Raw genomic sequence first — 11,869 nt, 5'->3', positions numbered from 1 at the left:
ACATACATTGACGCTAGTATCTATGTGTCTGCCGGCGCTGAGGGGAGGAGGAACAAAATGGAAGGATGCTCCAGTCAGACTAGATACTCATACTCTACACATGACAAGAATAGTAAACGAAAGAGTCACTGGACATACAACAGCCAATAGTAAAGTACATACGTACAGTACATACCATACATACAGTACCATACATACAGTAACATACATACAGTACCATACATACATTACACATACATACATACATACATACACACATACATACATACATACATACATGTATATTATTGTGATCGTGAAATAATAGATAGATGCACAGTTGCACAAAACAAGCATGAATATGAGTCAGCATGTGACTGGTGGTCACATCAACATTTTCCAAAACAAAAACATTGAACCATGCAACGGAGATGGGGATGAACTACTGTATACACCATTTTGTCATTTGGTTAGCATTAAGTCTTCAGACTCTTGCTATTTAGAAATCCAAATGTAAAACCCTTAAGATCCTTGCAGACGTCCTTCCACCGTTCTTTCTGCTGCTTTTCAGAAAAACGCATCAGTCTACAAGGACCTTTTAGATGGAAGTTGAAAGTGAAACACAAAAAAAAGTTTTAAAACTAAGCATTCGCTTGAGAGGTCAAAGTGCCTGTTGAAGCAGGACCAGTTTGGAGGTCAGTGCATTCCTGTCGATGGGATGGAAGATGAGGTGGACATTGCCCTCTCCTGGTGAAACATGAAATGGCAGGCGGGGTTGTGCCAGATGGTTGATGATGGATCAGGACAGCACGATGGTGTTCTGTGAATCCACGTCTTGTAGATTCATGAAATCTGTACTTACTCCGCTGTCATATACAGGGTTTTCAAAAGCTGACTCTTCAGTCATATTGTCATACGGAGGCAAGGATGACGGCATTCTGATAGACTTCCCCTGGAATCTGCGTGACGAGGAGAGAAGCATTGTATAAAAGCTTGTTTAAATGTGAAAAATGTAATGATAGGAGTAAAGATAAATTGCAAATGATAATATGTTGTAAATCAACTTTTCCCTGCTGCTTACTTTGCAAAGTAGATGTACATTCCAAGGACAATGACCAAAATGACTGCAGTTGGAACAAAAACTGCGAGGGCTACATGGGTGCCATCCATACCATATTCTGAATCAGCGACTAAAATAAGAAAGATAGAAAAAACACATTATTGTTGTATGGAGGCTCCTCGGTAATAGACAAACAATTCTAATGATATTGCAATGCTTCATTGTAATGACATACCATCCAGCCTACGTTCATTCACATATTGGGTTGAGGATGCTAGAAAAGAGTAATCACAGTTTAGTGAGTAGCCAAAAAGTACAGTCAAAAAGCTAGTACTGTGCTATAGCCATCCATTCACAGAAAATAGCAGATCAAGCTCACAAGCACAGCTCAGCAATTTTTTGCGAAGTGAATTGGTGTTTGAGGAGGAGAAAGAAATTGCAGATCCAAGGATAGACCCGTGGGTGACACCGGTCAATGGAGGGTTTAAGTGGATATAGGGTTTAAAAGGGTCTTTTTTTTTTAACCAAGCTGTTTCGTTTCCAGTTTGCACCTTTTATTTTCCTGTGTGTGGCATGTTGCATAATGCATAATTATGGCGTGTAGTCATTACCCACCTCTGCAGGCGGGGGGCGTGCCGTTCCACTGTGACGGGTGACCGGGGATGCAGTGGATGGTGGGCTCCCCCTGCAGGTCATATCCGGTGTGGCAGGAGAATGTGAGCGTCTCCCCCGCCTGGTAGAAGGCCTTCTCTGAGCTCTGCATGCTGGTGGAGGGGGCACCAGGGTTCCTGCAGGGCTCGTACCGCTCAGCTGACAGGAAGAGAAGAGAGGGTGACAACGCGTGTGACAATGCATGCATTTGTAACGCCCGGGAGTCAAACTCAGGTCTCCCGTGTGAAAGTCCTATATGTTAACCACTAGACGACAATGGACCGGGGGAGATATTAGACTTTTGCGGACATCAGGCTGAGGCTCTGAGCCACCCTGCTACACATTGCACATAACCTGTAGATCATTTTAGTATAAGAAGTGATTTCTATTCCATTACAGATTACATATTTATTCTTACCTGTGTGTGGCGTTGCCCACTGAAAATGTACAAGCCTTACTATAAACTCGTCTCTGCGACTCGCAGATCAGCACAACAAAGCATATCAAGCCTTTCGTTTCAAGCCTTTTCCCCCACACTACGCCTATTCATACGATTTCTTGTATTTTACCTATACCAAATATTATTTAAACATTTTATTTTATTTTCGATACATTTAACAACGGTACAATATGCATTTTTAAACACGTTTTAAACATGGCGGGCCACTGAGAAACTATCATGATGATAAGGGAAAAAAAGCTCTGTAAGTGCTGATTCAGCCTGGTTGCCTCGGAAAAAGTAATCTTACAGTATGTACTGTAAAGCAGTGGTTGTCAACCCTTTTCATATAAGGCCCATTATTTATTCTGCATTTGAGCCACGGACCACCACTTGATGAGATTTAGCCTCTCAGACCCAAAACTAAAGAATACGTCCACATTTCCATGCTGTATTGATGTTGGTACCATAGGAGAGATAACAGGCAAACAATCAAAACAATTCGTCTACATGTTTAACAATAATTTAACTTTTGAGAGTGTAAAATGAAAACAAATGGACCCTTTTAAGGGTCCATTTGGTTATCGACTCCATCATTTAGCTGGGGACCACGTGGAACCCCCTCAAGGACCACACGTCCTCTGGTGGTCCCCGGACCTCTGGTTGAGAACCACTGCTGTAAAGGACAAAGTGTAATCACATAATCCTGTGTGTGCGTGCCTGCTTGTGTGCGTGTTTCTGTTGACTCACGGATGCATTTGGGCAGCCTCTCGCTCCACTTGGGGATGGCTGAGTCTCTGTTGTAACAGGTGAGCAGGCTGCTGCCAGACAGGCTATAGCCCTTATTGCAGGTATACTGCACTGTTGATCCCACTGCAAAGCGGCTGCCCGTCTGCACCTTGCGACTGTGCTCCACATTCCCTGGGTCTTGACACATCAATACTGGTCCGGCACATAAAATCACATCGTACAGAACTGTGTTAATAATAATAACAATCACATGACCAGAGATTAAAATAGGGTGCATTTTGCATCCCAAAATGCAGTTTATAGTTAAGGGACGCAATAAAACAACGACCTCTGCATCCACGGGATGAACTACTGTACTACTGTACTGTTTTTTATTCTAGTTTATTTTGCTAGCTTTAGTTATAATAATCATTTCTTCTTCTGTTTTCTACATGAATATAACCACATTATAACCATATAAAATAAAATGGGAGTTAAATGCTGCAATTTGTAAAAATGGCAAAATATGACTCCTAATGTTGTTGAAGTGGGACTCATAAAATGTCCCTGGGACTCATCTAAAAGACTATCCCTGCATCCCGGGACTCATTACATTGAAAACCTATTGAAAACCTATTTTGCATGACTTGAGAAATTTACACCTGAGGCCGATGCTAAAAACACAGATTTGTTTCTTTTACAGAATTCTCAATGTTCACTGAAGAAATAATTTCTCAGCCTCTGTCGCAGATATAAAATATGAAATGACACAGATGCTTTCCTGGATTGAAAGGATGGGTTAACACAAGCAACATAATAACAAGATTCAATGTGATAAATACTGTAACTGTTTATATTGTTTAAAATGTTTAGCGTCTTCTATTCTCATTCTGTGGAGTTTGATGCCTATTATTCAAAGTAATTAACCATTAATATCAGTGTTTTCCATATTGTATTGGCATTGTGTAGTGATTGCTCAGCACTACTGCTATAAGCTTTTACTCATCACTACTGCTATATTAAACATAACCAAAAACATCATCCAAGCTCAAGATAGACTTTATTTAAACCAAGTGTAGCCACTAGAGGGAGGTAGGTCACTAGAGGACAAAATTACATCATGAGCGATCAGCATATAAGCCCTTTCTAAACAGGCAGATAGAAGCCGCCAATCCTGAGGTCCTAAGTTCTCCTAACACCACTGCACCAGTTAAAAGTTTTGTGAGAGGGAAAGTCTGCATGCCAGTCTGATGCAGTGGAGAAGCTGTGGTTGGTGATGGCTTGTCCAATGCTGTCTGGCCTCACTGCATTGTTGACTGCTGTTTTCTATTTGTATTTATTTGTACCTTTCAGCCGTTAGTTTGTGATGCACACACACACACACACACACACACACACACACACACACACACACACACACACACACACACACACACACCTATTGCCTATTTTTGAGGGGCGATATGACGAAGGTGAGGACGGAATGAGATGATGTGTGATGATAAGAGCGCCCCTCACTTCACACAGGTGTGATTTTATTGAATATTATACGGCTTAAGTGGACCCCATCCCCGGGCCCCACTTTTTGAGAACCAGTGATTTAGAGTTTTAACAAATAATTGTCCCGTACAACTTGGCTTCTGGAAGGACAACAGGAAAAAAAAGAGTGGGGAAATATTGAGGTGCCCTCCCCCACCTTCCCGACACGTGGGCACTTCTCCACTCCAGGTGAGGTCCCACTGACACATGAGGATCTCTGAGCCCAGCACCTCGTAGCCGGGGTAGCACTGATACGTGATCACCGTGCCCTGGATGAGGTCCGGGTGGGAAGTGCTCTTCCAGCCGTTGGTGATCTCCGGCAGCTCTGGACACGTGTCGTTCCGCGGCACCTCTGTAGAGGGAGATGGAAGAATTACTCACATTTGTTACTTGGGTATCAATGCGGCAATGTAGAAATACTCCCTTACAAGTAATAGTCAATAAAAGTACAAAAGTATTGGTATCTAAAAGTACAAAAGTATTGGTATCAAAATGTACTTAAAGTACCAAACATAGAAAGTACTCATTATGCAGAATGTCCCATTTCACACAAGGGCTGTGCCATTACTGTCTATAATGCAATTATGAAAACCATGATAAGTAAGTGATAAGAAAAGTACATATTGAAGATAAAAGTGAGGGCAGAAAAGTGAACACGCCAAAAGTGATTGGCCAGAATGACATTTGTGATGATTTGATTGGCTGAGCACGGAATGTATGATGATGCATGACGATAAGAGCGCTCCTCACTTCAAACGGTTGTGATTTTTTACTATAACCCCTTTTAAGGGTCCTTCGGGTTACATTTGTACAAATGGAATGAATACTGAGGATTTTACTGTGTGTACTGTGTACACTACAGTATGACAGTTTCTAGTCTAATGAGTGCAAATATCGCCTGATAACCCCACCGACTCCCTATGAACGTATCACTCTGTTTTATTTACCTTATTATACCTGTAACCTAGCAACAGTATCCAGCCGTCAGAAACCAAACGAGGTTATAACCAGCATCAGTTTGCTACTAGGCGAAAACAAATTGTAATGACTTCATCAAATATATTGGATTTGAACCAATTATTTATTTATAATTATATATTTTTTTTTTCTCCATGGAACAATACGCTTGTGTTTCTCTCTTTCATATAGTCATAAATATAGACTAGACTATGAAAGTGTGGTTTGATTTAAACACTCTAATAATAATACTAATAACAAATAATAATAATAATAATAATAATAATAATAATACCTCAGATAGCAGTGGGCATGGTTTTCTGGGCCCACTAAAAAATTGTCCATTCATTTTTGGAGAAAAAAATGAATCATTGTTGGAGAAAACAAAAAGAAGAATGATCTATCTACGGCACTCGGTCGGTCCACTGCAGACGACCGCAGCAGTGCCAATATATTATGGTTTAATAGCACACTATCTTTTATGTATTATTGCTATTCTGAGCATGTGGATAATCTTAACAATGTCCTTCTGTTTGTCAGGATTTGTGAACATAAGCCAGTTGTGAACAATCTCCTAAAGGAGAAAGCAAGAACTCATGATGTCATCAAGGAACTGTTTTCTAGAGCTGTTCAACTGACAGAATAATAATTGTTTTGACACTCACAATCCACAGGATGCTTTTCAAAATCTTTTTTGAAAATCGATTTTTTTATTTTATTAAATCGATTCATATCCTCTGGATTTATATCGATATATATCGATAATCGTTACATGCCTACGATGTTTGCCTATTTCCACCCATTACGACATTCCCAGAAAAGGCATGCTAGGGCTAATGTGATTAAGAATAAGGAAGGCAATGTTTCATCAGTGACGGCCCCTCACCAAAAAAGTGGATGGTGAATCCGTTGTTGTAGCCGTAGATGTTGGTGGCGGGGTCGGACTGGAACTGGATGGTCACATCGGCCATGGAGGTGTACAGCTTGAAGCGCGACCGGGTGCCACTGTACTGACCCAGGATGTTGGCTGTGAGGTCATCACCATCATAGAAGGTCAAGAGGTCATTCTTGCCAACATGGAGTCTGTGGAGAAATTATGTTGCGAGTTAGGATTTACAATTCATTCTTTTCTTAGCGATTATTCAATGTGCTTTTGCGATTAATTAAATAATCAAGAAGCATGTTTTTATTAACATTTACGAGAACGAGAAGTTTGTATTAATATTGGCTAAATCGATTAGTATGATTGATTAACCACTTAAGCGCTATATTATACTTCACCTTGCAATGGTGTCACAAAAATAGGAAAATAGCTGATCTACAAGCGTTCTGTATGTTTTGTATCGTTTTATTATTCTATATTCTTTAAATAATCGATTAAATCAATTGAGTATTCACAGAGGGAGACCATAATACTGAGGCATTCAGGCATCATTTACACAAAATAAATAGCTGGATACGTTCCCAGACATAACCTTGATGATCTTGTAGGGTAGAGCTTTGAACACTTCTGTGTATTAGATACATGAGAGGAATATTTACGTGCATTTGTGCTGTATTTTGCAGCCTGCAGTGTGTAGACAATGGATGACTCTGATGTGTTGTAAAGAGCACTAAATAATTCAACATACATTTTTCTCTGCCGCTACTCTGCTCTCACAAATGTACCACACTATAAATAATATTATTTGCAAATACGACAGCATAATAAACACCAATAAACATTCTTAGCCGTTCCCTAAATGAACACAGCATCAATGCCATGATTATTGAGTCAGTACAGTTGGGTGCCACCGATATTGACCCTTATCATTTGACCCATTTAGGCCTGACCTCAAAATTTAAAAAAATCCTTCTAAATCCTCCAGTTTTCTGAAATAAATATTTTCACGATTTTTCAAAAATAGCAGACCTACAAAGCTCGTAGCGCGCCACTCGGTGGCGCGCTATGAGCTTGTAGATCTGCTATTTTTCAATAGCTAAATTATAACAATGTTTAAAACACCAAAAGGGGTTCCCGCCCAAAATGGGTTAACTGTCCTTTTGCGCAGATCACGCAAACCTCAGCAAAAAGAAAAGGACAATATCGATGGCCTCCAACTGTAATGTCCCCTCTTGGAAAAAGGCAAACTTTTCCAGTTTGCACAAATGACTGTGAATCCTTCAACTTAGTATTTAGGTTTTCTTACAAAAAGCAAACAACTTAAACATCCTGGCAGCCACGACCCTGACCACAAAATACGGGAAGAGGGAAAAGGTATTGAATGAATTGAAGTAATTGAATCTATAATGGAGAAAACTGAAATAATCATACTCATTCATTATATTGGACACGTGTGTGAGAGCAAATACAATGGCGAGTTGGCAACTCACGGAAAACACAGTTTGCCGTAAGCTCTGCTGTAACTGATTAACTTAAGAATGCATTAACCTTTCCATATAGAGATTCATAAGTCCTTGCCCTCTTTTCTGAGCGAGAGCAAAGCTTGACATTTATTCAGAGATAGGGGAGGGCAAGCGCGGGGAGGAAGGAGAAATAATAAGCCGCGGAACCCGTCGTAGTTCCCTGCTGAAATAATCTGCAGGGAAAACTCTGCGGTTGTTCTTTATGTGCCTCAAGGCAGGTGTCAAAATAGCTGTGCAGGTCTTTGAGCGCATCTGTGGGTTGTCTTCTGTTAATGTTCACTGGCTGTCTTGGTGAGCACTTAAGGGTGGTGAAAAAAGGAGGGTTAGCTGCATTCTCCAGTCAACCTTGGATGGAAAACATTGTCTTGTAGCTATCATTCACCTGTCTCCTGCATCAGATATACAGCACATTTAGATTTACTCTGCATCTACTGGAATATACACTGGCTGGATATAACGCTATTTTGAGATACCCATGAGACTGTTTGTTTAAAATGTAGGCCAAAATAATTTATCTTCCTCCCTTCTTAAGAATGTGTCCCAATGAGTGGCAGATGTGGAAGTCATATTTCAAACACCCCGCCCCCAGTTTCTTCCACAAGTTATGATTCAAGCATTACTCAAGTCATTTGGGAGAGTTATTTTTTTCTCTCCCCTTTCTCTTTCTTTGTGTTAGCCTGATGGCATATTTGCTTTCCTATTTGTATCTCCCATCTATTTCAAGCCCCACAGGGCTCTAAAGATGATCCAACGTACAGTTGGAGGCCATCGATATTGTCCTTTTCTTTTTGCTGAGGTTTGCGTGATCTGCGCAAAAGGACAGTTAACCCATTTTGGGCGGGAACCCCTTTTGGTGTTTTAAACATTATGTTATAATTTAGCTATTGAAAAATAGCAGATCTACAAGCTCATAGCGCGCCACTCGGTAGCGCGCTATGAGCTTGTAGGACTGCTATTTTTGAAAAATCGTGAAAATATTTATTTCAGAAAACTGGAGGATTTAGAAGGATTTTTTTAAATGTTGAGGTCAGGCCTAAATGGGTCAAATGATAAGGGACAATATCGGTGGCACCCAACTGTATAGCATTCTGATCCAGATTGACCTAACCATGGCCTTCCCTCTTGTGCCAATTAACATTAGGCCAAATATTCCACTTTCACACAAACAAAACATCTACTGGGCAGGTTTCCATAAAATCTGCTGAGCACATTCATGCTCCAAAGAGGTAGAACTACACTGCTTTTGGTCATCCTATTGACTTTCCTCTATGCAAGAAATATTATTGGACATACTGTATAGGAACTTTGCACATTGCTATAGAATTATTCTCAATTGGGAGCAGTTTACGACTCTCTCCTCTTTGCATGTGTGTGAACACATACATGAAATTATGTAAAATGAGTCAGTCATGTAGCAAATAAATGGTAATAAATAAACCAGATTGTATTTAAGGGTTTCTGACATTTTCTTCAGGTTTGACCTCTAAGCAGCCCCTATTAAGCCCAAATATCATCTGCTGACATTATATTGTGAGAGGAAAAACATCAGAAAGCTTGACATACAAATTTGAGCTGAACTAAATTGTGTCCCAGAAGAATGAGGTGGAGCTGGACAAATTGATCCCCTTGTGTTCAGCAAATGGAGTAAATTAAGCCTCCATTTTCTATCCATAGACTCAGCATGAGGCAAGACATAGGTCTGTGTTGAAGATGCTGTATGACATACAGTAAGTAAATGTGCCTAATTTATGCTTCGTCGCACAGCGGTCTCAAGCACCGGAATTAGCAGACCTAGAAGCTCATAATGCGCTGAGCATGCAACGCTTTGTGAGCTTGTACAGTAGGTGTGATATTTTCTTTATGAGTCGGAAGTCATTTCTGATTGAATCAGGCTTAAAGTTGACTACTGTTTCCATGTGAGGTTGCTCAGAGCACACAGTCACAAATCCTAAGGCATGTTACCATGTTACCTAATTTTTGTTTAAGCATTGGGCCAAACGCTTGAACAGGTTTTAGTAAACTGTCAGATATATACGTATAATTCAGTTCTTTTGCTTCTCAGGCTCTCAGTAAATCTTTCTGTATGTCTTGTCTTCAGAATGTATAGAGAGTAGAGAGACATGCAGACATAAATCATACTGAATTGTCTCCACCAGAGATGAAAACAAAACAAAACAAAACTTAAGAAACTTAAGTTAATAATGTAATCATCATGTAATCAGGTAGGGTTATACAAAGCATTGATTTAATTGCAGTATGACGGCTGCCTTGAAGTATCTAAAAAGTGTGGTGAAGAAGTACAACCAAGTCACACAATGAAGTATATATGCAGCATTCATTTATAACGGTTGGGCTGAATAGAGGAGAGGACTCATTCAACAAAAACAGATATTTCGCAACATTTTAAAATAATGAGGTTCCCTCTACTTGTGCTTGGACGTTATTCCTTTTTTAATTAAACTACAAAGAATTGATTTTTAAAGGCCAGGGCATTGACCCTCTACTGACTGAGCTCCAGGGTTTATTGAAAAATGACCGTTCCACCTTCCTGTGGAATGGTGCTGAATTCCACTGTCCAACCAACACATTTCCAAATGGTGAGGCCTTCTACTGGGCTCTCCGAGTGGCCGAGCCTCTCCTCACTGGCTATAGTGCAACTTGCTTATATGCCATAAGAGTGTTCATTTGTTTTGTCTCGTAGTACTTTATTGTTTGTGCTGTGCTGTTAGTTGGTTATATAAGTGCTATAGAAATAGTTATTGTCATTGTTTATTTATTTATTCTTAAGTCTTCAGCCTGGGTCCTAGTGCACATTGTAATGCACAATAATCTCCACAAGAGGTCAGAGTGAAGCCAGGTGTCTTATCTACTACATTAACGACTGACTACTAACCCGTCTGACAACACTTGACAAAAAAACAAATCTAAATTTCCACAGCGTTAAACTGGCAGGCATTCTGCCACTGTGTGCAGATGACACGATCATTATGACTGCAGGTGGGAATCACAACTGTTGGAGTCACCTGTTGTTCTGCCTCTACAACAACATGGCTCCGGCTCGACTCCTGCTCCTGTGTTAATTAGCATTGAGCCAACCCTCCTGTTTGGCCTAAATGAATTAATCAGCCCTCATTATGTACACTGTTCCTCTGTAACTGCTGCTACAGACATGGTGATGAATGATAATAGCGGGTTGAAATGAACGTCTTCTCATTATTGTCAAAGTGTGTGTCCACCCTCCTAACGAGACCACGCTCATCCACAAGAGTTGCCGCTTTGACTCTGTATGCACGCACGGACGGCACGCACACATACACACACACACACACACACAATTTAGACAATTTACAATTTAGGCAATTAGCTCTTAATCCAGAGCGATTTGCAGTAAGCAAGAACAAAAACCATGAATGCATCAAATACATAAAAATAGTCATCATGAATCGTAAGCTAATTAGAACCTAACAGTGGAATATCTATATAATGATGAAACTACAGTATGTGTAACTAGAGTGCTATGTCTACATAAAATGTTATCTAAGTTTCCTAAATTGAGCCTATGCATACGCCTGTAACTTTGTAAGTCTGAAGAGGTGGGTTTTCAGACTACGGCGGAAGATTGGGAGTGAGTCTGCAGTTCTGATTGCTATGGGAAGTGCATTTCCATTATTTTGGAGACAGAAGGGAGAAGAGTTTGGGACGTGTGGAGCGTGGCACGCACGCACGCACGCACGCACGCACGCACGCACGCACACACGCATACACGCACACACACACACACACAGCTTCAGGATGTGCTATTCTGGAACCTTAGTCTTTTGTTAGCTGGGCGAGAGCTTGGGGGGGGGGGGGGGGTCACAATTGTGAGCTTGTAGATCTGCTATTTTCAAAAGATTTTATACATTTAAAAAATTGAAATTCTGGACTTTTACTTGTAATATAGTATTTTTATATTGCAGTATTTATACTGCAACATTGGAGTACTTTTTCCACCACTGCTGATATGTTTGTTATAATACCAAACCTTAACCTGGGTTTGGTGTAAGAGCAGCACTGACTCTGTTTTAGGGTCTGCTGCCCTCATGGTTATTGGCTGGCTTTTAAAATCC

The 11,869-nt window shown here is 40.4% G+C and overlaps 1 protein-coding gene across 1 annotated transcript in view; it reads right to left on the bottom strand.

The window, feature by feature from the left end:
* Nucleotides 1-237: 237 nt before the first annotated feature.
* LOC306928529 (seizure protein 6 homolog) overlaps nt 238-11,869 on the bottom strand; it is a 60,974-nt gene continuing 49,342 nt past the window's right edge. Inside the window, exons 9-15 of the mRNA XM_079508732.1 lie at nt 6,241-6,437; nt 4,555-4,749; nt 2,880-3,071; nt 1,655-1,849; nt 1,275-1,313; nt 1,061-1,169; nt 238-938 (exon numbers count right to left, since the gene is read on the bottom strand). Coding sequence (XP_079364858.1) covers nt 779-938; nt 1,061-1,169; nt 1,275-1,313; nt 1,655-1,849; nt 2,880-3,071; nt 4,555-4,749; nt 6,241-6,437 — 1,087 coding nt within the window. The 3' untranslated portion in view covers nt 238-778. The remainder of the gene's footprint in view (nt 939-1,060; nt 1,170-1,274; nt 1,314-1,654; nt 1,850-2,879; nt 3,072-4,554; nt 4,750-6,240; nt 6,438-11,869) is intronic.

Source organism: Electrona antarctica (genome assembly GCF_951216825.1).
Source record: "Electrona antarctica genome assembly, chromosome: 8".
In the NCBI taxonomy this organism is placed as follows: Eukaryota; Metazoa; Chordata; class Actinopteri; order Myctophiformes; family Myctophidae; genus Electrona; species Electrona antarctica.
The sequence above is the reverse complement of the archived record's forward strand: the minus strand, read 5'-3'. Positions and strand labels throughout refer to the sequence as shown.